Raw genomic sequence first — 25,537 nt, forward strand, 5'->3', positions numbered from 1 at the left:
ACTTTGCGCTACCAAAGTTGCAACTTGAGTCATCTTACAACCAACCTCTATCCTTCGTTCTGTATTCCTGCACATCTCTGTTTCCAAACTATTCTCTGCTTCTTTCCTAAGAAGGCATAGAAGATTGACATCAAGTCTGTTTTCTCTTCGAAGATTCTTCAACGACTTCTTCCAAGCCTTCCAGTGATCATCGACCTTTGTCTTTCCATCCATCAAGGATACTCAGTCTGAGTACATCTTCAGCCAAACACACCCCCATCTCACTATCAACCATTCAAACTTTGGTAAGTTCTTGTCAAGGTCATCGAAGACGCGACGAGACTCGTCTTTTGCTCACCATCGCCATCATCACCACCGTCTATCTCCTGTTTCATGTGCTTCTTAATGCTTACTGCACCACGTGAACCCAACTGACACCACAAAGATAGATACATGCCACGTGCCTCAGTCGTGCGCTACCAATCTGCTCTGCAAAGCCATATGTACGACGCGTGTTGTTCGGTCTTCATATGCATAACACGTGCTGACACAACACTCCATAGTATATAGGTTCTGTCTCCGACCAGACCTGAACAGCGTCGGAACGTTACCGCCTGTATCTTCTCTGCACACAGAAGACACTTTGTTCTCGTATCACCAACTGTGTATGTTCATGACTCTCCGGCGGCCTCATTCCTCCCTACTGACTTGCAGAAGATATAACAGCACATCACTGGTATCGCCAGACTTTGTCTCCAGCTGTACCGTTCTGTTCTCACATCTTCCAAAAACGGTAACTGCAACAGCACACGCTCCTACAAAAAGCCTGCTTTTGCGTGCGACTCCACGTGCTGGCTCTTGACAGAATATCCCTCTTCTGTGTCAGCAGCTCTTCTATCCGCTAAAGCCTGCTGTCTTACGCTTTGCACGTGCTTTGGTGGCTATCATACCCCAGCGACATCTTCTTGTCTCAAACTTCAACATGGACTCAAGACATGATTCGTTTGTCAACTTTGAGGACAAGGATGACGCCTCCCCACGCTACACAGGAGTTCCCAGCTCACCACTGAGCTCCATTCCGGGAGACTTCGAGTCTCAATCGATGCCTCAATATATGGGAGACCTCTTCATGCTTGAGAACTCGATGGAAGAGATCGGATCACCAGTCACTTCTGTCTCGGACAACGCAGTGGCTGATACGGTTCACGTGGCTCCAGCCGAGATGGCACCCGTTGACGTCCACATCTACGTTCGCAGATCCGACCGAAAGCGCAAGCGACCTGCTCGATACTCGCAAGACCCCGATCTTGGCACTATCACGGAGCCTGAAGTAGATAAAGTACCTGAAGTGTCTGAGCGTCCTACAAAGCAGCGCAAGGTCTCACAGCCCAAGACAGTCCGCGAGACTCGAAGCCGTGGCAAGCAGACGCTGGATGTTGCCATATCACCCGAGCCTGTTACGACTGCTCAACCCGGATCCGACGAGTCGCCCGCCTCGAGCAACGAGGTCGAAGAGTCGATGTCTCTTGTCGAAAACCAGTCCAAGAAGTCCAAGATTGTCAAGATCAAGGTCGATGCAGAGAGACTTGGTCAAATACTCCACTCATCGACTATGGATACCTCAGTGCCTGGTCTGTCCGTGCCCGAACCGTCGGCCTCTGAACCATCAAGCTCTTTACCAGCAACTCCTGCCTCGTCCATCCCTGGACCATCAGCCCTGGCACTGCCCCAGGAACACACACCTCCATCCAGCCTTACATTCGAGCCCGAGGTCGTACTTCCCGAGACTCAGACTACTTTCAATGACTTGGTCGCACTCTCTGTGGACTTGACGAAAAAGGTATCCATCAAGCAGAAGCCAAACCCTAGGGGTCAGCCAGAAATTTGGGCAGACTATCGCCATCACCTCTGTGAGAGTCTTAGTGGGCTCTATGCATCATGGCAAGGCTCTTACTACGGCAAAAATGGCGTTGCAAAAGCATTCATGCTCGACGGCAATGGTCACGCAAGAGACCACCTGGATGAAGACGTCATCATCCTGCGAGCTAGTGGCAGCATGGCAAAAGATGACGACAACAGCATGAAGCAGCGTGAAGACCAAGAACAAAAGCACCAATATCATGCAATGGTCAACGCCATCAACCAGCAAAGCCCAATCGCTGTGATTTGTGGCGACAAGAACATCCAAGTACAAAGCAAGATGCCACACAAGTACAACTCTCTCGACTGGTACAAGGCCACTCATGTATGGACCGAGAAGGACAGATACAAGGTCATCAAGTACCGTCTCGAAAGGCTCGACCCAAGCACTCCTGGTTGGTGGGTCCCTGAAAACACCGAACCGATCGTCAGACTCGGTGCACTTGGACCACCCGTCAGAGATTGCTGCGGTTCGTGCGGCAATCAATACGACCAGCTATATCTTTGTGGTTGGTTGTGCCTCAACAGCAAGTGCGACAAGTTCTGGCGCCTGTCTGATGACAGCATACCAGATGCTACACAGCTCCTTTACGACCCTCGTTTCTTGAAGCAGAAGACCCCATGGGCAAACGAAGAGGCACCTCTCACTTTCCGTTTCCCCCTGTATTTCGCCTCTGCGATCGCAGGCGAAGACTACAAGGTAGAGAACCTTCGTGGTTTGACTTGCCCTGTGTGCGGTAAATGCAATGCTCGCGTCAAGTGGGAAGGCTGGGAATGCACGCACTGTGGTTTCGAACACAAGCCAGTCATGAACCTTCTCCCAGCAGCCTCAATCCAGAACCAGAACCACCCGGTCACTACAGCCTACCCCTCTTCGCACGACTCTGCGTCTCCTCACATCAAGGTGTCTGTAAACTTTTCTCACAACTACCGCTGGATCACCTACAAGTTCAAAGTCTCAGCCACTGAGGAAGGCGAAGTGGTTCATGGAATCGCAAATCAAGTCGTGCGCGAGGAGCAGGAAGGTCCGAACGAGATGTGGGAACATCTTCAGGGCAACTGTCACGGACTGGTGCGCAGAGAACTATCTAATGCTCTCATGAACTCATTCACCATCAACTACGGCATGCCGTACAAGTTCATTGCCGCAGGCGACAGCCTTCCTTTTACGGACGCGCCTTGGCCCGTCACGGAAGCTGTATCTCGGTTGAACTGGGCCGACAGAATCACTTCAGGAAACGCTATCGAGGACCAGGAAAAGTTCAACGAGCTGTACTTGGTTGCCTATCTTCAAGACCAGTCGATGAACTATCATGATGACGGAGAAAAAGGACTTGGTGCCACAGTCGCTACTCTGTCGCTTGGCGCACGTGCTGACATGGGTTTCAAGCCTAAGGCGCCTTTCTACCACGGTATGAGGTCCGCCACACACAAGGGGAAGAAGATGACCGTCATGACTATGGACGAGCCGTTGCCCGAGTTCCCCAATTACGAACTGCGTAAGCAATTCATCGAAGAGATCAAAAACGCCGATCTGTCCAAGGATGAAGAAATGGCCCGGCTTGCCGAGATGGCCAAAGAGCTGCAAGCATCGTACCCTCCAAAGAAGAGCCATACCAAGGTCGACGATTACATCAAGCTTTCACTCGGTCATGGAGATATTTGCATCATGCGTGGCGCTCACCTTCAGAAGTGGTTTGAGCATGGTGTCAGCCCAAAGGGCCTCATGCGCTATGCTCTGACATGCCGCACTGTCCTGCCTGGTCATCTCAAGAAGTCCGAGCTGCCTGACTATGACGTTGACCTTGTTCAGAACGAGTACGATGGCAGCCGCATCGCCAGATGATTGTGTCGACCTGTTTTCTCTTGTTACTTCATATCACACTGATATGTCCTGAAGTTTTCCTTTCCTTCTTGTCTTGTTCTTGTTTTCTTTCTTTACTTTACTAGCTGTTTTGCATGATTAAAAGGGCCAACGGATTTAACGGAGCTATGGTATTGCTGTTTTAACACATGGAGTTTATGGATTTGAGAGAAATGTTATTGCTCAATGATACCAACCAGGGATGAGCCTCAAAAGTAGCTACCATATGAACACACTTTGCTTTTTATCAACTTTGCTTCCACTTCTGCGTGTATGCCTTGGCCTGATGGCATGTTGAGGCCAAAGACGAGTGTAATTGCTGTCAAGTATCTGTTCAAAAGGTGACGTAGGCTCATCGTTTGCTTGAAGTTCTGACGGGTGACCTTGGCTATTACTTACATATGTTTCTCCGAGGCTCTCACACGTGTATATCGGAGACCGAAGCTACCGCCTTCATTCTGACAAACAAAGTACAGCATGATCAAAGAATTGAAGATGTAGGAGAGGTCAATGCCAAGAAGACTCGCGAGCGACGAGCATGTGAAGGAGGCCGAGCCGAACCTCGGCATCTCTCCAGACAATACATCATCTGCCCTTGCCCTAGCTGATTATCTGTTTCCTTCCCATTTCTTGTTGCTCTTATCTAGTCCTTTGTAACTTTTCAAGAATTGCACACAAAAAACAACATGGCCAACCAAACAGGAAAGAACTCGGTCGGTATGTGAAGGAGGACATCGACACATGGCTGAAATCAAGCTGATGATGGAAATATAGCTATTGAGCGTCTGTCATTGATCGAGACTCACCTCAAGTCATCAGAGTCCGACTTGGCCCCGAACCGCGATGCCATCCTCAAGAAGAGCCCCGATGATATTGTCGTAACGGCATGTCTCCGCACACCCTTGACCAAGGGAGGAAAGGGAGGCTTCAAGGACACACCCGCCGCAGACCTTCTCCACGGAGCTTTCAAAGCACTCATTGAGCGTTCAAAGATTGACCCTTCGCTGGTCGAGGATATCGCCGTTGGCAGTGTGCTACCTCCTGGAGGTGGTGCCACCGAGTTCCGTGCTGCCGCTTTGGCTGCCGGCTTCCCTGACAGCACAAGTATACACTCGTTGAACCGTCAGTGCAGTTCGGGCCTGCAAGCTTGTGTCGAGATTGCCAATGCCATCAAGACCGGCATGATCGATATTGGTATCGGTGCTGGTGTTGAGAGCATGAGCAGTCAGTACGGTCCTGGAGCTGTCACAGAGTTCTCGGAGCTTCTCGAGAACCACAAGGAGGCCGCTAAGTGCAAGGTGCCCATGGGAGGTCGGTCTTCATCCTCCCCGAACGTCTTGCACATCCACTGACTTTGACTAGTCCTCTCCGAGCAGATGGCCAAGGACCGTAACGTTTCCCGCAAGGACCAAGACGAATTCGCCGCATCATCATACGCCAAAGCCACCGAGGCACAAAAGAAGGGCCTCTTCGACGAGGAGATCGCCCCCCTCAAGGTCAAGTGGACCGACCCCAAGACCGACGAGACAAAGGAGATTACCGTTAGCAAGGACGACGGTGTCAGAGCAGGTGTCACAGCCGAGTCTCTGGGCAAGATCCGCCCTGCCTTTGCAAAGGACGGCTCCATTCACGGTGGCAATGCCTCACAAATCTCCGACGGTGCTGCCGCAGTACTGCTCATGAAGCGTTCCACCGCCGAGAAGCTCGGCCAGCAGATCCTCGGCAAGTACGTCGCAGCATCAGTCGTCGGTGTACCCCCACTTCTCATGGGTATCGGTCCCTGGAAGGCCATTCCCGTTGCTCTGGAAAAGGCCGGTATCAGCAAGGACGACGTCGACATTTGGGAGATCAACGAGGCCTTCGCTTCGCAATGTCTGTGGTGTGCAAAGGAGCTGCAGATCCCTATGGAGAAGATCAACCCCAAGGGTGGTGCTATTGCATTCGGTCACCCTCTTGGTTGCACCGGTGCCAGACAAGTCAGCACATTGCTTTATGAGCTCAGGCGGAGGGGCGAGAAGGTCGGTGTGACCAGCATGTGTGTCGGAACCGGCATGGGCATGGCTGCCGTCTGGGTCGCTGAGTAGACACTCTTCCCTCCTCATGTATCACTGACGAATCAAATTGTATCACGACATTGTCACTTGTGTAGACCTACCAACGTGCGATCAACCCCGGTTTCAGGAAAGGCTTCTTCGTGATACAGTGTGTATGGGATCCGGCTTGTGTTGAGTTTCGTATGCGCCGAGTCGCCGACAAACGTACAAAAGTACACACGATGACTTGTCCTCGTGTGCTTTTTAAACCCTTCGATAGCAAGCTTGCGATCATAGTCTTGCATATTTCCGTGGAGCTTAAAGATAGACGAAGACTCGTTAGAAGGATCTGCGAACGCAAGAAGCTGTTGGTGGAAGCGGTTGACCATCGCAATTCGCGGGCAAAAGACGACTAGAGGTTGGCTCATGTCGAATTCACCCTCTTGCAAAATCTTGACGACGTTGTTCATCATTGCTGTACTAGCGAGATTGTAGACCACTTCTCGTCGAAGTTCGTGAGCTGAGTTTGGTCGCATTCCATCGTTATTACGTTTAGGACCTTCGATGTCAGGCCAAAAAGACAATCAATTGAGTGGGCGTTAAAGCTCGACGTAAAAACTCTTGTCAAGAAAGCGCCGGAGATAAAGGCCTTTGATCTGGTATAGCTAGAACATAAAAGGACGTATAAAGTAGAACGTCGCCCTCGTCGAAGAGTGAGACCTAGAGGGATTAAATAGTAGCGACAGGATCTTGCCGGGGGTACCGATGATACTTTGAGATATATAGATCTTGTTCTTGAGTGATGTCAATTTAATTTGCATCTCGTCTTGACGGTTATAAGAATGATCCCACGCGTGCTGCGCTGCTCTTCTTTCGGTCTCGTTCTTAGGCATTCTCAGTTTCCAGGTTTGTGATTCGCTTTAGAGCTTGCATCAAGATTGGCTCCATCGTCCATGATGTTAAGGATGTTGAGGAGTAGTAGCACTGTTCTGGAGAACTGATGGTCTGGTCGATTCTGGACGATATGCAAATTTGACGATCCTTGGAATTGAAGTCGTAAGGATAAGAATTGCTCGATCAAATCGCCGAGGGATAGACCTCTATATATAACCATACTGCGCACCGGCGATCCATATATAAGACTTCGAACGAGCGTAAAGATCTCGACTGCCAGTTCGATTACAGGGGCCGTTAGGGCTCCTTTTTCTTGGTTGGCATTGCGCAGCGCAAAACGCATCGGGTATAATGCCATCAACAAGGTCTTGCCGGCGGACAGGGACCTTATAACTAGTCCTCATCTCTTGCTATACTTAGGCGTCGAAGAAATAGAGCCTACGCATCGTATAGCTTGCGAATGCCCAAGATCTTGAGCATCTGTGGGACCAAAGAGCCTTCGAGGTCGCTATATAACTGGCGTCGATAGAAGCTATACCTTCGATAGAAGCAGTACCGTTCAACGACCCGGGTCCATCGTCGAGCGACGTCGAAAGCGAAAGGACACTCATCAATCTATACGTCTGGTCAGCATTGGCATTAGTATGTACGTGATTGATCAACTTACTGCTTCTTCAGATCGTCCGGGCTTATAAATCTGCTGACGATTGAAGACCTATGGAAGGGGATCAGGGGGACCTTATATGGCCATACCTGATTGCTGGACTACAAAGATATCTAGCATTGGAACACTGGAGAAGCCTCTGGACGCTATTCGCTGAGTCTCCCTTTGTCAGGTCCAACATCGTTTGGTCTTGGAGTTGTTCTGCCTTTGAAAAGGTCGGTCCAATTGCCCTCGATTGCAGCTGGTACCTTAGGACTGGCCTCTACATCTTCATCAAAGCCAGAAGCACCTTGCTTGTCATAGACTTTGTGTGTTGCACCGAGAGACTCGGTCACACGGTCGTGCGAGGCCAGCTCATCGGTGGGCACGGTGAGGCGCTCAATGCGGTAGTTTCGACGTTTTGCAGTGCCAAAATCCACGGTCAATGGTCCAGGACGGTTTGGGTTTGCAGTGGCCACCTGCAAGATATCGCGAGCTGCAAAAGCTGTCGAGAGAAAGAACAATGTAAAGTCAGTGCAATATAAAACTCTGTAAGCGCTACTGGCGCTGTTGATGCCACCTGTAAAAATCCGACGGCAATTCTTGTACTCCATTCGCCTTGTGAACTCCAGGTGATGACCCATGCTGCTAATCGACATTTCTCAAGTAATCTTTCAGGCGGAGTCGGCCTCAACGCCCTCATCAAACACATCATCCTCGTCGTCACTGCCCTCGCTTTCACTAGCAGGCTCCCAGCCAGCTTTGGCGCGCAGTATGCGGTTTTCCTCCTTCAGAGCAGCGATACGGCGGCGGTATGGTAGTGAGCCTTCTTCGTGTGCGCGTTGAGCTAGGCGTAGGTATTCGGATAAACGTAGTAGGGAGGCTTGCCAGGCTTGGTGTGTAAGTTGGGCTTGAATTGTTTCGTTGCGGGAGGTCTCGAGGAGGGAGTTGTAGTGGGCGTGGAGAGCTGTAAAAGGTCAGTACTCGTAGGCGTGAAGTCAAAGGAAGGTGCAGGCCATACCGATAGTCGCGCTCTGATGGCTGCGAGAATATTCCTGGACTTGTTGCTTGAATTTCTCGACGATTTCTTCTGCGTAATCGATGACTTCATTGGCATCCTTGCACTCGGCTTCTAACTCTGTGATGCGAGACAGTGCGTCTGACAGCTGGGCTTGGATAGCGGAGGCATCGACATCAGAAGGAGCATGTTGGGGGGCATGAGAGGCTGCAAAGCAATAAAGCTTGAGTATTAGCTAACGAGCGGTGAGAGCAATAATGAATGAAAAGGGTATCTAAAGCGCTGTACGCCATGCGTAATGAACCAAAGCAGAAAGGACCGTACCATTGTCTCCGTTAGTCAGAAGGCCATTCTCAGCGGGTCTGGTCTAGGAACGACTGTGTGAGCAAACGAAGCATATCCCACATCTCTTTGTCGTTGAGGCGTACCTGCGCGCGTGCGAGGCCGTCTTGGAGCTCGTCGGTGCGCTCGCGGTTTTGTTGTAGGACCGAGCTCAATTCTTGAACCAGGGTCCAGATGTGCTGCATGTCGCTATGGTGTCCTGCCGAGGGCATGCTTCCTCCCAAAGTATATGGGGCTGTGGCATTGGCCATTGGGTTCTGAGCAGCCATAATACCAGTGTACAGGGATTCGAGCGCGTGCGCAATATGAACCTTGATAGACGGATCGTTCAGTGAGACGAACTCCTCATTGTCTTCTGCATGCGCCGATTTGAGAGGGTCCGAGGTAGGGAAGGTGGGGATTGGTGGAAGAGGGCGTGATTCGATCTTTCCTAAACTAATAGTGTCGCTGGGCCTTGGCGTGGTATTGCCGTCTCTGAGTCTGAAGACAGTGCGCACAGAGCTATCAGAGCCTGAGCTGGAGTTGTCACCGTCACTGTCCGAGTCGCCAACGCAGCGGGCTTGTGTGCTTGTCGTCGCTTGCTTGCCGCTTGCTTCCGATGCACCGTCGTTTGATGCTAGCTCTGTGAGCTCTCCTCTCTGCTGGAGCTCTTCCCGTTTCGCGACGTAGTCGTCTAGTTCGCGATCGTGTTTGTCTCTCGCTGGAGGTGTTCATGTTAGCGAATACTGTGGACTCCTGCACTGCGACGTGCACGTTTCATGCTGCGGTTCGGCCCGGGGATGCCGATCTCATCAACGTACCTTCGCGTTCGCGTCTCCTTCTCTCTCTGACAGCATGCACCTGCTCGACAGTCACCCTCATCAGCCCTGTATGCCCTGCTCGGAGCAAAAGCCCGCCATCCATGAGCACTTCTCGAACCGCCGACACAGGATCGTCCCAACGTGGAATGTCTGGAACGTGCTCGACCCTCAGACTCCTGCGGCGCATCACCGAAGTCGTGGACCTAGACGAGTAGTTCTGAACCCTGGGATTCTCTGTCATCTCCTCTGCGTCCCACTCGTTACTTTGATGAGTACTTTGGTCACCCCATCCGCCGATGTCCAGGCCGATGCCCAGGCCGATGTTCTGCGGTGCTTGATTCATGCTTCGATCCAAACTCTTGCCCGTAGCTTGAATCTCTGGAGCCCTGTAGTAGCTGGAAGGTTTTTCGACGTAATTGTGTGCGCGTGTGCGTCGAGAGCTTGTATTGGTGGACATCGTATGTCCGTTGGACATAGATGCGTGGTTTGTCTCGGCCATTGACTCGGCTGCTGCAAAATCGAATCCAGGAGAATGATCTATGGTTTCTGGATGTCGCACTGTTTCCGTCGTATCAGTCGTCGAATCTTTGTACAAAAGATCTCTATCACTTACCGTGTATGTCTTCGATGTGACTGGAATCCATGTCCCCGGCCTTGTGTAAGTCTTCCAGATGCACTAGAGCGCCGAGCGGACGTGGCTGTACCTTTGCTGGCCGCGGTGTGGATGGTGGTCGCGATGAGTCGCTACTGCCCCCGCGCAGCTGTCCGTGAACTGGAGAGGCATTGAGATCAGCCAAGTCTTTCACGTATCGACACAAGGCCATGTACTCACCAGATTTGTTTGCTGATAGTGCTTCGTTGATGCTCAGATGTAGCGGTTTCCTTTTGCCACCCCTGACTGACCCATAACATGCAACCCTTCTGACGCCTCCCTTGGTCAAACCCCTGGCTGACCCATAACATGCAACCCTTCTGACGCTCCCCTTGGTCAAAACGCTGACATGTTTAGGTTTGACATCTTTCCAGCCATCTAGAGAATCGATCGATTGGTCGTAATCCGCCAGGTCATCTCTCTCTGCCAGGTCCTCTTGGTCTGCCAAGTCAGCAGTACTCGAGCCAGCAGAACCGTCTTGCCGCTCTTGTGGTTGTTTTCCAGACCGGATGGTTTGACGTGTAAAGTCTTGCTCATGTTGTTCTACTCTCTGCTTTTGCGATGTCCCAGACGACCGGTCGGAGCCTACATCCTGGCTGTCCTCCCTCGATTGAGTCTTCGATGTCTTGGACGTTTGCAGAGGAATAGCAGTTCTCAAAGCTAAGTGAAGTAGGTTCGTTCCGGTCTCCCAGCAAGCTTCGATCTTGACAACGGAAATCGATTTGGATGGCAGCCTGGCAGACTCGATATCCGGTTCAGACACCTAGTCTGTGGAATCTTGCCAATCGTCACCGTTGAGACCAGAGACAACTTCGGATATGACAGGCTCTCGTACATGTGGGTTGACTTCTGTTGCAAGTATGGCACGACGTTGGGCCTCGCTTATATGTACACCGTGATATGCGACCCCCAGAACTCTGGATTTCGTTTTCCTGACTTTCGTTCGGCTCCTTTGGGTCACTGGTTTTCTGCTTTCATGATCATCAGCTTAACGTTTTGGGCGATCACGTTGTCACTGACCTTGCCACTGGTGTACCTCGCACGACCTTGGAAAACGACCTTCTCCCAGCAGATCCAATACTGCCTTTGAATCTCTGTGTCGGAGAATCTTTTCTGGTTTGCTCAGACGCTCTTGTGGCAGGTGGTCCTTCAACAATAGAAGCGAGTGAACCCGCGTCTCGAAGCCTCGAGGGGCTCTCATCAGCAGAAGCGAGCGAACCCAGATCTCGAGGCCTTGAAGGCCCCTCGCCGACAGAAGCAAGTGAACCAACGTCTCGAACTTCTGGAAGTCCTTCATTGACAGAAGTCAGCGAACCAACGTCCTGGAGCCTTGGAGGGGTTTGTGTCGAAGGAGGTTCTTCCGCCGCGGTCCCAGAGACTTTCCAATCACCCGGTGCAGTCCAGTCAGGCTTTTGCGGATCTCTCCTTCTCGCGATTTCTTCGAGGTACGCATACGACTGTCGACAGTGATAGAGGTGTACTTGGAAGAGTGCGACGTCAGACATCGATGCCAAATCCTGGTTTGTGCCCACAGTTGTCTGGTCTTGGAATTGGGGAGGCAATAGGCGTCTCGGGCCTTTATGTGACGATTTGCCGAAGAAGGAGTGGTGACCTGAAAGACTCTTGATGGCACTCATCATCAAACCAGGCTTCCCAGAAGACGGTTCAGGAATCCCAGATTGTGCATGTGGCTGGGCTGAGTTGTCGGTCTCCGCAGCAACATCAAACCCCTTGTTGATTGCAGTCATAACGCCAGCCTTTTTTCCTACGGCCAATCTCAGCGAGGCAGGGGGCTTGTTTCCTGCGTCTTTTGGTTTTGGGGGACTGGTCGACAGTGGGGAGGTCGCTCTGTCATCCTGGAGTTCCATTGCAGTGTAATTTATTGAGATTTTGACTAATCGAATGTTGTATGATGCCTGGCGAATGGAATGATGTTCGAGCTAAAGGGTTGATGCGTTATGAGTGAAGTGGTCGATAGTGACGAAGGGGTCCGTATGCACTTGATCAGAGGAAGTAGCGATGGGTATGATGACGTTTTCATGGTTACTTTGAAATTACAACTTGTTCGCAATGTTCTGGAGATATTTCAAGGGAAGGAGCCCACTGGTTCTGTACCTTTGGGGCGTCTGTGTTCATACCATAAGACTCTTGAAGATGCACGAATTATTTTCTACTCAGTCGACAGCTCTTCCAGCCTTGCGACCCCAGACCTCGTCGGCGTCAGCCTTATCTTTCGTCTCTGGTACAGCCCAGAAGACGAAGGCTGATAACAGGGCAGCGAAAGCGGCGAAAATAAAGTAGACCTTGCCTCCACCAAGCTTCTCGTTGACAATAGGGAAGAACTGCGCGACGACGAACGTAGCAATCCAATTGGCTGCCAGTGCCCAACTTTGGGTTGCTCCTACAGCGCCAGGACCGACAAGTTCAGAAGAAAGGATGAAGGGTACGGGTCCCAAGCCCAAGCCAAACGAAGCCACGAATGTCAAGACGGTGATGGCCGACAGGATGGGCAAGTGCTTCATGATGCCAATACCCAAAAGCAAGGACGAAACGCCCATGCCGAAAATACTTGCAAGAAGGCAGACTTTGCGACCAAGCTTGTCGGTAAGAGGAGCACAGGATGTGGTTACAACAATATTCAGAACTGCGACCAGGACGTTGAGAAGAGCAGCATTTGCGGAGAGCAAGTCCGACAATAAGGAGACACCGTACATGACAATGGAGTTGATACCGCAGAGTTGTTGACCAACCATGACAACAACTACGGCAATGACAGCAGGGCGAGAATCGGGGTTCTTGAGCACAGCAAGAGCACCAAGAGCCTCGACAGCCTCTTTTGTCTTCTTGCCCGCGGATGCATCAGACGATGGACCGCTCTGTTCGAGACCGCCCGAGGGCATGCGATCTTGGTTCGAAAGGAGGCTGTCTTCTTCGTCTTCCATGTCTTGTTCGCTCTCAACACCCCAGCCCTTGACCTCCTCTTCAATGTTGGCTGCATGGCCTCTCAGCTTGCGCAGGATGCGTTTCGCTTGTCTTTCCTTGCCATGGTCGGCAAGCCACTTGGGGCTCTCTTGACCGCCGAGGAAGAGACCAATAGCTTGAAGGATGCCAATAGCGCCACCAACAGCGAGTATAATGCGCCACAGGGAGCCTTTGCTCAAGAAGAGACCAAGCAGTTGGGCAATGAAGATGCCCATGTTGATCATGATTTGTGTAAAGGCGCCGAAGAAGCCCTTCTCCTTCGGGGGAGCGACTTCGGAAATGAAGATGGGAGCGATTACGACCGAAGCACCGGCACCAAGACCACTGATGAGTCGGCCGACGGTGAAGATGGGGATGTTGGTAGCGAAGACTTCGAAGACAGGACCGATGATGAACGGGACGGTGCTGAAGAGCATGGATCTATAGCGACCGTAGCGAGCCGAGACAGGCCCAGCTACAAGGGCGCCGAGAAGGCCTCCCAGGGTGAAGATGGATGAGACCAGACCAAACTGGGTCGAGTCCATGGGGATGCATTGCGGCAGACTCGGGGCGAGTGTGGACGAGATGGACTTCTTCTCACATGTTATAATCGATTGGGGCGCATTGAGCTCTGACTGAGGGTTGTCTGTCAGATTTGAGGCACTTTTGTATAGCGAGAAACATGGGAGCCTACAAGGTGAAAGCCAAACAGCAGAGGGCCAATGGTCGACACGAGGAGGATGTAGATGAAGTAAGGCGTAAGATCCTTGAACCACGACTTGGGCTCCATGGTGATTTAGAGTTCACGAGGCAGATCAAAGGATGTTGCTTCGAAGCCCGAGAGACTTTGGCTGCAAAGACTTGTCGCTTCAACCAAGCGTGTTAGGTCAATGGAAGCCTCGGATGAGAAACTTCAAGTTGCGACAAGATGCTGCTGTCAAAGTGTCAGAGTGACATGGTCAGCCAATATCGACTTCCCTCGTTCCCAGCTGGAACTGCAAGCTCGCGAAACGTGACTGTCACATGCGGGCCGTGGCAGCCGCGAAGCTTGCCCTCTCTCGCTTCTCCGTTGATGGTCAATCCAACACACCAACTCCAAGCCAGCGGACTCTTCCTTGGGCCAACTCTTCGGGTCAGATCATCTGCTCTCTATTCCTCGTATCCCCACCTGCCTTCACCGCATGTTTCGCTGTTTGTCCGAGCCGTAGTCACTCTACTCGGAACTTGGATACCTCGCCAGCTCGCCGCTCGGCCCAACGCTGAAACTCAACATCTCTCTCCCGACCGTCTGTCTCCGCCGTGGGGTAACGCATAAACCAAGCATAATTTATACCGCAGCAATGGTCACTTCGACTTCTGCCCTTTCCAACGTGCCTCCTTCTGTGACCGCTTCTGCTGCTCCCACCATCAACCCGCCCAGCTCCGCCCCAAGTGTCAGAAATGCAAATCCTGCCTCCGTGTCAGGAGGTAGTCTAACCCTCAAAAGAACCGTCCACTCTGCTTTTAACGGTATGTTCTGCTTCCACAGTTGAGTTCCATCTCTGCACGTGCATTTATACTCAGGTGTATCCTTCATCTCCACTCCAAATATTTACTATTTCTGTTTTTTGAAGGCACCCTTGATGAAGCACACTTTGGCAAAGCGTCGGTCGGGGTACCTGTTCATGTTCGCACCAATCACACCTTTGTCCACATCAAGTCAAAGTCGGCTAACCGAGACTCACAGAGCCCGCCGATTCTAAGATGTCGTCGATGGGATACACTAGTCAGAGGCGGATAAACGACAACTACGATGTAGTAGGCTTCATCAGCAGCGGTACCTATGGCAGGGTTTACAAGGCCCGGAACAAGTCTGGCCGAGGGGCTCATCCTATCTTAAGCCGAAACTCTGGCAGACCCATAGAGGCGTTCGCAATCAAGAAGTACGCCAAATGTCCTGAATAGTGTTGTTGGAAGCTAACATGTAGCATCAAGGTTCAAGCCCGACAAAGAAGGAGAGTTGCAATACACGGGCATCTCGCAGTCTGCTATACGCGAAATGGCTCTTTGCACAGAACTATCCCACGAGAACGTTATATCGCTTGTCGAAATCATTCTGGAATCTAAGTGCATCTTCATGGTGTTCGAATACGCAGAACACGACCTCCTGCAGATCATCCACTGGCACACACAACATCCTCGAACTCCTATCCCCGCTCCAACTCTACGTTCTATCATGTATCAGCTTCTTGAAGGGCTGCTCTACTTGCATCGTAATTGGGTACTGCATCGAGATCTCAAACCAGCCAATATCATGGTCACCTCAGCAGGCTCGGTCAAGATAGGTGATTTGGGCCTCGCACGACTGTTCTACAAACCCCTTCAAGCTTTGTTCGGTGGTGATAAGGTCGTGGTCACTATTTGGTATCGAGCACCTGAACTTCTTCTTGGAAGTCGACACTACACACCAGCAATAGATACATGGGCAGTCGGCTGCATATTCGCCGAGCTTCTAAGCTTGCGCCCGATCTTCAAAGGTGAGGAGGCAAAGCAAGATTCGAAGAAGACAGTGCCATTCCAGAGAAACCAAATGGGAAAGATTGCTGAAGTACTCGGTATTCCAAGGAAGGAGAGCTGGCCACTTTTGCAGGCGATGCCGGAGTATCCTCAATTACAGACTCTGGCGGCCGGCAATCCTGCGGTTCAGCGACCGATAACTCTTGACAAATGGTGGGATAATCTCACTCGAAACAGCCAGTATGCTGCAGCGAATATGCCTGCGCCACACCGGGATGGACTAGCGATGCTCAAGTCGCTACTCGAGTATGATCCTCTGCATCGTCTGAGCGCTGAGAATGCACTACAGCATCCATACTTCCTACACGACGAAAGCAATATTCCAGGCGCGCCTCCCAAGAACTGTTTTGAGGGTATCGAGCACAAGTATCCCCCTCGCAAGGTCAGTTCTGAAGACAACGACATCAGAACAGGCTCTCTGCCAGGGACGAAGAGAAGTGGTCTACCAGACGACTCATTTCTTAGACCACCCAAACGCGTCAAGGAGATCTGAACGTATACACTCCGCACACGCCTCGTCGGGTCTCTACAAGATACATGTGCCTTTGATCCATATGGCTCTTCGAATAGGGAGGCAACATGAATCATGCAGCCAAGAAGGTCCGCATGAAGATGGACGACCACTGAGCCACCAAACTCCGCATCGAGTACTGGGTGTATTACAACGGCTTGAGTCAATCGGTCCTTCTCACATCCATATACATCAGAGAGTTATGGATAGGAGTATGCTCAAAATCATTAGCTTACGTCCATTGGGTACATCGTGAGGAACTCCCCGATGAATCGAAAAGCCCAGTCTCGGACGGCCGCAAAGCGATAGGTTCAATGTATAATGTATACATCGCGATTGGATTGCGAAGAGGAACACATACATTAAACTGTCCTGTCTCGAGCTCAAATAACTATTTTGAGTTACAACATTTGTTGTATCACAAGGAATGTCGTCACGAGTAATTGTTCACGTGTAATATTTAAGCGCCACGGCTTCCAGCGACCGTGCACACATTGTTGGGCACGATGTGATTGTTGTTCATCTTCATACCAAGTTCTCGACAAACATCTTGGAACACCTCATCTTTATACTTTAATAGACCTTCTTTCTCGTAATTGAACTATGCCGGATCTCAACACAAAATCAGATGCAGAATCACACAATAACGATCAGGCGCAGACCCGCCTCCCGACCCAAACAGAACTCGAAAAGGTTGCCGAAGTAGATATCCTGGACAAGAATGGCGATAAGAAGAAGTTCAGCAGCCTCTGGAGTTCCCACAGTGACAAGCCGCGTCGTCGAACCATCGTTATTTTCATCCGTCACTTCAACTGCGAGGTATGAAGCTTGACCGAAGCCGTCCAAACGTTCTGACGTCGTTGCTCAATACTGACCGTGGACCAACCACAGTCGTGCGCCGATTATGTTCGCGCATTGACTGCCAAACTCTCTCCTGAAGATCTGGCCTCTAGGTCTATACAGACTGAGCTCTTCATTGTCGGTTGCGGTAGCCATACGTTTATCCAGACTTATATCCAACGCACGGGCTGCAAGTTTGAGATCTATACGGACCCGTCACGCGTCACGTATGATACCCTCGGCATGACTTGCAACCTGGGCCTCGGGAACAAACCGAATTATATCACGAACAGCCTGATGGGAACATTGATCGGGACCGGAAATACGTTAATGACCTTGCTCACGGATTCCGGAAAGAAGAGCCAGAACGGTGGTGAGCTCATCTGGGTCGATGGCGAGATCAAATGGGCAAGGCGAATGCAAAACACTCGCGACCACGTCGAGGTCGAGGAATTGGAGCGCGTGTTGGACGAGCAGGAGTAGATGGTCCATTGCAAGGAGGGACCGAAGGAAACTTACTAGAGCTATTGAGAATAATACCCAGCATTTACGGTTGCAAATAACCAAGGTCATGAACCCTGAGTGCCAGTTCATTTTCTTTTTTGCAGAATCCTGAACACATGTTGTGAATCAAAGGGGAACGTGATCCGCGTCCCCATGAACCAACCTCCTACCTCAGACTACACCGTACATTTAATGGGCCTTGTGAAATTACTATCATGATCTTGGAGGTCACTGTTGCCTCTCTCGGCCAGGCTCTTTTGGGCGAGAATACACATAACCAGGGTTACCCCGACTACAACCGTGCCGTCTCGTCTCCAGGAATGTCAGGATGCTTTTGAAACGCGCACACGAGCTTCCTTGAATTCAGTAGTATTCCCAGGGAGCCGGCCGTTGACACCACTAGTCTACAATATATCTGGATCTGCGACGCCTCCTCTTGCGCGTTTCATAAACTGTGGTATGCCGTGATGCGGAGGATCTGCAGGTGGTGAGGTGAGAGAAGCCGCGTGCTGCAGTACGCGTGTGTGACACGAGATACCAGGAATATCTTCAGCTGGTGCCAGAAGGTGCTGATTCGAAGCAAGGTCTTCTAGAAATGCAAGGCCATTCTGTGACCAAGCGTGACTGTGGGTGCTGGCCACATGAGTGGAACCAGAGAAGCGCGGCGTGTGGCTTTGGAGAGCTGGAACGTGAACGAAGCGTGCATAGGCGCCGGGCTGTCAAAGGCTGGCACGGCCGCACCAATCAAAACAAAGGCTGGCGATCCATCTAATTTGCTTGCACCTTTGTTCGCGGGTCATAAACTCAAAAGACGGTTGCTTTTTCATTCAGGAGCTTCAACCGCGGAGGGCTGCCCGTACAATGCGAAAACCCATGGTGCCAGCAACATCCACGCCGCATTAGTGTACTGGCCGCTCAGAGAGGCGACCTGTCATGTGGCAGATGAGAGATTTGGGCAACGAGTTGGAGAACAAACGAAGAACAAGGGTTGTTTCAGAAAAGGGGCCTCTAGTGTCTCCACTCGGAACCCGACTCAGGGGTCCGAGTGTTCGTTCAGAAAGCGTGCGCCAAGAAGGAAGGAGCTTTGTGCACTTTCCCGCCGCTACCCCTTCCACCAAGGGTTCTTTCTTCTTTCTCTTTTTCCAGTGCCTTTTACAACTCTCTCGGCGCCGTCCTTCTTTCCCTTTCTGCCTTCATTTGGTGACTGCAGCCTTGTTTCATTCTTACCTTTTTGTGTGTCGACCCTTGCAATTTAATAATCCCTCAAAAACAGAAGGCGCTTTCTCTCTGCCGACGCGCTCCATTGTCTAGCATCATCCGTCGCTGTGTTCTTGTAGAGCAACATCACAGTAACCCTTGATCCTGACACCTGACCACTCATCACTCCGACACTCCGGACTTCGAAAAATAACAACACATCTACGCATCTATCTGTCTCAAGCACTAGCGTCAACGTGTGCCTGTTGACAGCCCTGTCCCGATAAACGCGTTGGTTCATTGACATCACACCGTAAGGCAACACGACAAACACTCGATTCGAAGTGTAATCATACGCATACACACATCTGTCTGGTTGAAATACCGACAAACATTTATCTAGTCGACTACATCTCATACCGCATCGGCCGTTCGGATCTCTCGGTTCCCTCCGACCGTTTGTGTAATCTCAGTCCAGCATCACTTGGTGTAGCTGCCTGCTTGTCAAGCACTTCACCTCCACCACGGTCACCGTCGACCCTCACTTCACTCTTGTACAAGATTCGACCTTGACGACAAGTTTCCCGGCTTGCCATTCTTCTATTCGGCTCTTCGACTCACTGTCCACCGGAGCTCCGCATTTCTGCACGAAGCACATTTAACGACCCTCTGCATCACCATCTTCACTCAGCATCACCGACATCATTTCGACTCAGATCATCCCTGGTCTCACGAATCAAACTGTAATAATGAGCATAGACGCTGGCGGTCTCGCTCAGATGACTTTTAACGGTTTTCCCTCCAACGGCCTTGGCGCTCCCGGCTCTGGCTTTGCTTCTAGAAACAGAGGATCCCACAACCACAAGCGCCTCAGCGTTGGCCTCCCTCAGCATATCAACCCTGCTGAGAGCCACTCTGACACAAACCCTACTCCTCGCACCTCGCGTTCCCACCTTCTCGCCGGTCTCCGCACCGCCCCGAAGACGCCGGCCGTGCCGGCTTCCGCTCCTTACAACCAGATCGACTACCAGTCCCAGCTTGGTGGCATGGACGCCAACTCGTACAATCAATACATGCAGAGTGTTCCCCAATCAGCTACTACTGCCAGCTTTGGTGGCAACCACTACGGTGGCCGTCAACAACAGCAGCAGCAACAGCAGCAGCAGCAGCCGCAGCGCCATCACTACCAGCAACACCAACAACAACACCAGCAGCAGCAGCAGCAGCACATGTATTCTATGCCCGAGCAGGTCTTGGCCCCTCCCACCTTCTACGGACAGGAGGCCGAGATGGACCCCAATGTGATGGAGCAGCTCCAGCTCACTAGCCTGTTCCTCGCTCAGCGCCAGCAGCAACTCCAGCAGCAGCTCGCCGCTATCACGGCTGCTGCCAGCACTGCTCAGTTGCAAGGCTTGAACCTCAACCAATTCCAGCAGCCCATGTCCCCTCAAGTTAACGCCTATGGTCAGCAGCAGCAGCAGCGCGCTCAGCACTCGCCCATCGAGGTGCCTGGTCAACCTGGTCTCTACCTTGTGTACAACCCTATGACCGGCCAGTACCAGTACGCTGTCGACAACAACGCTCAATCGCCCATGTCTCCTGTCTCGCAAAACCAGACCGGCTTCTTTAATGTCGATACTCCTCAGAAGCAGCAGCCTGTCTTCCGTGCCGAAATCTCACCTCCACCTACCGAGCGTCCTACACCCACCGGTTCTCGCTCCATCACTCCTCCTAAGAAGACTTCTTCGCCTGCATCAAGTCTCGCTCACGTCGAGCCACTGCCCCCTCCGTCCGCCAACGCTTTCCGCCGTGGACACAAGAAGGCATCTTCCCTTGCAATCAACGCCTTGACTGGTGTGTCAGACGGACCCAAGACGAGCAGCGTTGCTACCTTCGGCTCAGCCAGGACCGTTTTCCCACCCACACCCATGACTGGTACCTTCGGACCTGGTGCTGCTCGTGCTGGAGAACACCCTATCCGTCAGCCTCGTGGCCCACCTCCGCTTGAAGAGCTCATCGCTTTGCCTACAAGCAAGCACGAGGGCAGCAAGAACTTCGCAACCCGTCAACGCCGCCGTGCTCTCGATAACCTTGTTCGTGCTGGTTCTTTCCGTCGTGCTGTCAGCGGATCTCCTCGCGGCAGCCCCATCAGCGAGCGTGAACTGCACTTCCAGTCGGAGGAGGACGAGCCTTGCTTCCGCAAGCAGAGCCCCATCGGTAGTGAGCGTAATGCTAAGAGAAGCTCCAAGGACAGCCTTGAGGGCCTCGGTGCCGGTGGTGCTGTTCAGACTCCTGTCAGCGAGAAGGGCGATGCCTTTGACATGGGCTCCTTCGCCAAGCAGCTTCCCAGCCCCATTCAGCAAGGCTTAGGTCGCAGACACATGATGTTGGGCGTGCTTAGCGCAGCCGAGAAGAGAAAGAGCATGTTCTAGAGTGAACGGTGAATCTTACTCAGGTATGGACTAAACAGACCATGCATTTTTCGTTTCTGGATTCTTCAATTCGTGGTTGGGAAAGGCTTTATGATTGGGCACTGGGAGTCTGTAATCGAGTTTGGTAACTCGGGACGTGTCAAGAACTTATTCTATTCATGAAGCTCCGGCAAAGGCAGTGACTCTAGGGGCTGCGCCCTTACAGAGTCTTGTACAGTCAAATTGCCTGGAGAGGGGCGAGTTACTATCATTCTTTTCATATTGCCCCCGCAAATGCCTTCCGACTAGCTTTTAATCGATACTTCTCACAAATTCAGAGAAACCATTTATGTACCAAACTTCTCCCGACCTGAATGCTTACCGAATGTGATTGCCATGAGACACGATGTCGGCCGTAGAGGTCAGGGCAGGGCTTGGACGGGATGTTACGCGTTCCGTTGCCCCGCAATGTATGCCCTTAGTATCCCTTCTCCACCACCTCCATCCTTTCTCCACCACTCACCACACACAATGGCTTCAGTCGAAAGTGTCGCAAATACAGCGAAGAAATTGGAATGCCGGTTCTGTCAAAGGATCTATTCTAAAGCAGAGCATTTGACAGTAGGCTTAGATTTTGGTGTAACAGCAGATTGTATCCTGACATGCACGTTTTAGAGACACGAACGTTCCCACACAGGCGTCCGTCCATTTACCTGCAAAGAGTGCAATCGTGCATTCAGTCGACAAGATTCGTTGGCTCGTCATGAGAAACTCCATCTACGAAGAGAGAGCATGAAATGCACCTCCCCTGCCGCTTCGACGAATACTCCGGCGAAAACTCACGCTTTACAGCATTTGCTAGCGACTGACGAAGAACTCGATACGCGCAGTTATGTGCCACCATCAGATCACGGTACCTCGCAAACCTGGAATGAGCAATCATATCAAGTGGAATCCGATATGATGGACATGCATTGTGCTACGGACCTTGACTTCCAATTGATCTGGCCTGATTCCGAGGAGCTGTTTCAGTCAATCATGTCTTCGGAGACTACTACGCAAATGCCGGTGGGGACTTTGCCGTTTCCTCAAGGACTTGATCAATTTACACCGACTAGTCTTGACTCGCCTACCTCGTTTGACGATCGAGGGTCAGCCATCAAGGCTATTCCCAATGGTGGTGGCCACCAGGCTGTCCATGGTGTTAGCAAGATGATCTCGAATTTGGTAAGAGCCGCAGTCGTGTCAAATGTTCTTAGCTGATCGTCTCAGTCGTCGAGTATCACTGCAGAAGCAGAGGCTACGTCTATCACTTCTGTCTTTCTGGATGAGTGCCTCCACATGTTTTTCGTCCGATTCATACCCACATTTCCCGTTCTACATCGTGCGACATTCGTGTTCAGAGATTGTACACACCCGCTGTTATTGAACGCAATTGCTATTGGATCTCTATACCTTGGCCCTAAGGACGCTATCGCGAAGGGCGAAGCCTTATGGCGTCTTTCGCACACAGCTGTTGCTACTTCAGTATGTCAAATATGTGCAAGTCCGCAAATCACAACGCTAACAAGTCTCATAGTGGCAAAGTCTGATCACCCACAGAGGACCGCACGACCCATGTAATGGACTTCAGTTGGTGCTAGCTGCTCTGCTTGGTCAAGTCTATGCTGCGCTTTCAAAGGTACGTCGTTTGTGGCCGGGACTGTTCTGCAACTGCTGACCGTGTCAGAATCGCGCGCTTCGGACGACATCGCAAATATTCCATGCACTAGGTTTCTCTTGGGCAAGGCACTGCGGAATGTACGACAATGACACATTTTCCCTGGAAAACTTGCCATCGATGGATGCATCACCAGCAGAAAAGGATCGTCAATGGAAGACGTGGGCTGCTCACGAAATACAAAGGAGAGCACTTCTTGCGCAATATATCCTGGATGGACTTGTCTCGTCAGCAAGTGGTAATCCCACATCTACGCGGCATGCTGCCAACCAGCTCGGTCTGCCGTGCGACGAGAGTCTATTCGAAGCAAGCACCGCAGATGAGTGGCTCATCAAGATGCGATCGCAACCCAAGCAAGATGTCTCGTTCCGCAATATTTTCCGATCTCTGTTCTTACCAGTCGACATGGGAAGGCTTCCAGAGCATACGCTGACTTCGTTTTCGCTACGAGTCCTCTTGGAAGGTGTACAGTCACTTGTCTCGGACTCAACAGATGGACCCTCAGTTGGTGTTCCCACACGCTCTGAGATCCGTAGAGCGCTGGCTCAGGTACACGAAAGTATCACCAAAAACACAATATCCACGCCAGAGACACTTGAAGCTCTGCTCCGATGGCATTCAATCTGTCTTGATGCGGCTACCGACTCATCTATGTTGTGTCGTCATCTCTGCGCTCGTTACAACATCCCACAACATGTTCTTGGAGGTAACAAGGGGCTCAAGACGGGACTGGATCTGGTTGCCTGGGCCAAAACTGAAGATGCACGAAGGGCTCTGCTGCATGCTGTCGCTATCCAGGATATTGTCGAACAACTTCCTCGTGGCCGTGCTCATGTCCTTCATATGCCCAGCTCGCTGTTCGCTGCTGCGACCGTGTACAGTGTATTCTCTCTAGCAGGCCACACCACTGTCAACTTGCCCAGAGTTGTCGACTGGAAGGATGCACTCTTCACCGAGGTAGACCCATGTGTCATCCTCGGTGACTTGGCAGGAACGTCAGCTGGATCGAGCACCACGAGGAGGTTTGTCCGTGGGGAGCAGTTGTCTGGAAGTGGCTACGAGTCCATGACACGCAACTTGTTGTACGAGCTCAATTCGATGCAAAAGTTGTTCCGCTGCCTCAGCTCGCAGTGGGGATTGGCGTACGACATGGAGGCTGTGCTGAATTCTTGGATTTCGCTCAGCCATTGAGATATGTTGTCAGAGATTGCATATGGATGTATAATGATTCATGTTTAGGAGTACAAGGTCGGTGGTATGATTTGGTTTCATGACATATCATTTGGGAGGTTTGTCTACATTTCAATTCGAACTCGTCAAGCTTGTGTGATTTTGCAACAAATGGCCGTAAATCGAAATTCCAGGCTTTCACTTCTCGTCCTCGAAAACAGTGGTGAGAGTACCAATGTGAGGTTGGACCTCAACAGAGAACTCATCGCCATCACGCAAGAACTCCTTGGGGTCCTTGCCAACACCAACACCAGCAGGAGTACCGGTCAAAATGATGGTGCCAGCAGGCAAAGTAGTACCCTGAGAGCAGAAGCTGATGAGTCTGGGGATGTGGAAGATGAGATCGTCGATACCACAGTCCTGCATGACCTGGCCGTTCTTGCTGCCCTTGATGTGCAGCTTACTCGGGTCAGGAATCAATTTTGAGCTCGCAAGCACGGGACCGATCGGGCAAGCACCGTCGAAGCCCTTGCTGTAACACCATTGACTTTGAGCGAATTGGGCAGCACGGCTGGAAACGTCGTTTGCGGCGGTGTAGCCCAGGACGTAATCGAGGGCCTCTGCCTCGGAAACGTTCTTGCAGGGCTTGGAGATGACGACGACGAGTTCTGATTCGTAGTCTGCAGTGTCGGTCGACTTGGTGTGCTTGGGGATTACGGTGGGTTGAGGGTAGGGGTCTGCGAGGGAGGTGGCTGGCTTGAGGAAGAGAACGGGCTCTGGTGGGGCTGCCATCTTGACTTCTTCGGCGTGTTGCTTGTACTGTGCGTTGCGTCAGGAGCTGGATATTCGGAACAGCGTCTGGAGTGGATTGAGAGCTTACGTTCAAGCCAATGCAGCGTATCGTGCCAACCTCCTCTTGTGACAGAGGCGATAGCAGTCTGGCGATCTTTTCGGTCTTGTCTGACAGCGAGCCAGGGTTCAAGGCAGACTTGCCACTGAAGACCTTGACCTCAACCTCATCACCCTTGCGGATAGCAAGTCCAACATCGAGGTTGGCATCTACAGGTTCGCCGATGAGAATGGCATTGGAGTCGCTGGCGGGGACGAAGCGGACGAGACGGTCGAAAGACATTGTGGGCGGATATGTGTTGGTATGGAGTGTTCCTGGTATGAGAGAGAAGTTCAAGGGTCGTGGTACAACGATAAGGTATCGAGTCTATGGCCGATGTCGCGAATGCTGGTCATCACGAAACTCATCAAGTCCCGCACGCCAGATCCGGACCCTTGGGAAACACCTTCCCCACCTACGAGGGGTACAGGTGGGGAAGGTGCATTGAAGCGCTCCCTCGGCCGAAGCCATGCCGAACACCGAGACAGAACAACATGAAGTCTGCTTGGGAAACAATACATCGAAAGACTCAGCTTTGTGATACCGAAGCATAGACAGAGATTGAAAAGGAGGCTTCAGATTGTATGAGCAGCTCGTCATGTTCTTCCCACATGTCGAAACAGCACCACCAAT

The 25,537-nt window shown here is 51.6% G+C and overlaps 11 protein-coding genes across 11 annotated transcripts; 6 read left to right on the forward strand and 5 right to left on the reverse strand.

Annotated features, from left to right (window-relative positions):
• Positions 1 to 512: 512 nt before the first annotated feature.
• M438DRAFT_75975 (uncharacterized protein) lies at positions 513 to 4,009 on the forward strand. Its single transcript, XM_029910303.1, has 2 exons — positions 513 to 644; positions 697 to 4,009. The coding sequence occupies exon 2, from the start codon at positions 962 to 964 to the stop codon at positions 3,743 to 3,745; it is 2,784 nt and encodes a 927-aa protein (XP_029757771.1). The 5' UTR covers positions 513 to 644; positions 697 to 961; the 3' UTR covers positions 3,746 to 4,009.
• A 440-nt stretch (positions 4,010 to 4,449) lies between these two features.
• On the forward strand, positions 4,450 to 5,847 carry M438DRAFT_376779 (3-ketoacyl-CoA thiolase-like protein; the record flags this gene model as incomplete). Its single annotated transcript, XM_029908688.1, has 3 exons — positions 4,450 to 4,480; positions 4,538 to 5,074; positions 5,126 to 5,847. 3 exons carry the CDS (start codon positions 4,450 to 4,452, stop codon positions 5,845 to 5,847), a joined length of 1,290 nt encoding a protein of 429 aa, XP_029757772.1.
• Positions 5,848 to 7,248: 1,401 nt separating this feature from the next.
• Positions 7,249 to 8,262, reverse strand: M438DRAFT_75998 (uncharacterized protein). The gene is made up of 2 exons (XM_029910305.1): positions 7,358 to 8,262; positions 7,249 to 7,305 (listed from the first exon to the last, which is right to left on the reverse strand). Exon 1 carries the CDS (start codon positions 7,990 to 7,992, stop codon positions 7,501 to 7,503), a length of 492 nt encoding a protein of 163 aa, XP_029757773.1. The 5' UTR covers positions 7,993 to 8,262; the 3' UTR covers positions 7,249 to 7,305; positions 7,358 to 7,500.
• On the reverse strand, positions 8,008 to 9,950 carry M438DRAFT_279529 (uncharacterized protein; the record flags this gene model as incomplete). The annotated part of the gene is made up of 5 exons (XM_029901089.1): positions 8,008 to 8,300; positions 8,355 to 8,558; positions 8,676 to 8,718; positions 8,780 to 9,393; positions 9,494 to 9,950. The coding sequence occupies 5 exons, from the start codon at positions 9,948 to 9,950 to the stop codon at positions 8,008 to 8,010; spliced, it is 1,611 nt and encodes a 536-aa protein (XP_029757774.1).
• An 845-nt stretch (positions 9,951 to 10,795) lies between these two features.
• M438DRAFT_75981 (uncharacterized protein) lies at positions 10,796 to 12,166 on the reverse strand. Its single transcript, XM_029910304.1, has 2 exons — positions 11,166 to 12,166; positions 10,796 to 11,116 (listed from the first exon to the last, which is right to left on the reverse strand). Exons 1-2 carry the CDS (start codon positions 12,011 to 12,013, stop codon positions 10,909 to 10,911), a joined length of 1,056 nt encoding a protein of 351 aa, XP_029757775.1. The 5' UTR covers positions 12,014 to 12,166; the 3' UTR covers positions 10,796 to 10,908.
• M438DRAFT_348074 (vacuolar protein sorting-associated protein 73) lies at positions 12,166 to 14,081 on the reverse strand. Its single transcript, XM_029906051.1, has 2 exons — positions 13,801 to 14,081; positions 12,166 to 13,741 (listed from the first exon to the last, which is right to left on the reverse strand). Exons 1-2 carry the CDS (start codon positions 13,894 to 13,896, stop codon positions 12,320 to 12,322), a joined length of 1,518 nt encoding a protein of 505 aa, XP_029757776.1. The 5' UTR covers positions 13,897 to 14,081; the 3' UTR covers positions 12,166 to 12,319.
• Positions 14,082 to 14,849: 768 nt separating this feature from the next.
• M438DRAFT_279667 (meiotic mRNA stability protein kinase UME5) lies at positions 14,850 to 16,155 on the forward strand (the record flags this gene model as incomplete). Its single annotated transcript, XM_029901100.1, has 2 exons — positions 14,850 to 15,028; positions 15,081 to 16,155. 2 exons carry the CDS (start codon positions 14,850 to 14,852, stop codon positions 16,153 to 16,155), a joined length of 1,254 nt encoding a protein of 417 aa, XP_029757777.1.
• A 651-nt stretch (positions 16,156 to 16,806) lies between these two features.
• M438DRAFT_258883 (uncharacterized protein) lies at positions 16,807 to 17,481 on the forward strand (the record flags this gene model as incomplete). The annotated part of the gene is made up of 2 exons (XM_029899746.1): positions 16,807 to 16,992; positions 17,065 to 17,481. Coding segments are annotated over 2 exons (603 nt in total), but the record flags the coding sequence as incomplete, so codon positions are not given.
• A 1,982-nt stretch (positions 17,482 to 19,463) lies between these two features.
• On the forward strand, positions 19,464 to 21,146 carry M438DRAFT_279331 (uncharacterized protein; the record flags this gene model as incomplete). The annotated part of the gene is made up of 2 exons (XM_029901078.1): positions 19,464 to 19,755; positions 19,810 to 21,146. The coding sequence occupies 2 exons, from the start codon at positions 19,464 to 19,466 to the stop codon at positions 21,144 to 21,146; spliced, it is 1,629 nt and encodes a 542-aa protein (XP_029757779.1).
• A 510-nt stretch (positions 21,147 to 21,656) lies between these two features.
• Positions 21,657 to 24,036, forward strand: M438DRAFT_324448 (C2H2 type zinc finger domain protein; the record flags this gene model as incomplete). The annotated part of the gene is made up of 5 exons (XM_029903056.1): positions 21,657 to 21,746; positions 21,801 to 22,352; positions 22,398 to 22,652; positions 22,705 to 22,806; positions 22,855 to 24,036. The coding sequence occupies 5 exons, from the start codon at positions 21,657 to 21,659 to the stop codon at positions 24,034 to 24,036; spliced, it is 2,181 nt and encodes a 726-aa protein (XP_029757780.1).
• Positions 23,872 to 25,260, reverse strand: M438DRAFT_324451 (uncharacterized protein). The gene is made up of 2 exons (XM_029903057.1): positions 24,896 to 25,260; positions 23,872 to 24,834 (listed from the first exon to the last, which is right to left on the reverse strand). The coding sequence occupies exons 1-2, from the start codon at positions 25,145 to 25,147 to the stop codon at positions 24,214 to 24,216; spliced, it is 873 nt and encodes a 290-aa protein (XP_029757781.1). The 5' UTR covers positions 25,148 to 25,260; the 3' UTR covers positions 23,872 to 24,213.
• Positions 25,261 to 25,537: the final 277 nt, after the last annotated feature.

Source organism: Aureobasidium pullulans (genome assembly GCF_000721785.1).
Source record: "Aureobasidium pullulans EXF-150 unplaced genomic scaffold scaffold_18, whole genome shotgun sequence".
In the NCBI taxonomy this organism is placed as follows: Eukaryota; Fungi; Ascomycota; class Dothideomycetes; order Dothideales; family Saccotheciaceae; genus Aureobasidium; species Aureobasidium pullulans.

Coding starts and splice junctions, on each gene's coding strand:
- M438DRAFT_75975 (XM_029910303.1), top strand. CDS start 962: ATGGACTCAAGACATGATTCGTTTGTCAACTTTGAGGACAAGGATGAC.
- M438DRAFT_75998 (XM_029910305.1), bottom strand. CDS start 7,992: ATGTCGATTAGCAGCATGGGTCATCACCTGGAGTTCACAAGGCGAATG.
- M438DRAFT_75981 (XM_029910304.1), bottom strand. CDS start 12,013: ATGGAACTCCAGGATGACAGAGCGACCTCCCCACTGTCGACCAGTCCC. Junction 11,117..11,165: donor CGAGGTACACCAGTGGCAAG/GTCAGTGACAAC, acceptor TGATCATGAAAG/CAGAAAACCAGTGACCCAAA.
- M438DRAFT_348074 (XM_029906051.1), bottom strand. CDS start 13,896: ATGGAGCCCAAGTCGTGGTTCAAGGATCTTACGCCTTACTTCATCTAC. Junction 13,742..13,800: donor TGCTGTTTGGCTTTCACCTT/GTAGGCTCCCAT, acceptor GACAACCCTCAG/TCAGAGCTCAATGCGCCCCA.
- M438DRAFT_324451 (XM_029903057.1), bottom strand. CDS start 25,147: ATGTCTTTCGACCGTCTCGTCCGCTTCGTCCCCGCCAGCGACTCCAAT. Junction 24,835..24,895: donor TACGCTGCATTGGCTTGAAC/GTAAGCTCTCAA, acceptor CGCAACGCACAG/TACAAGCAACACGCCGAAGA.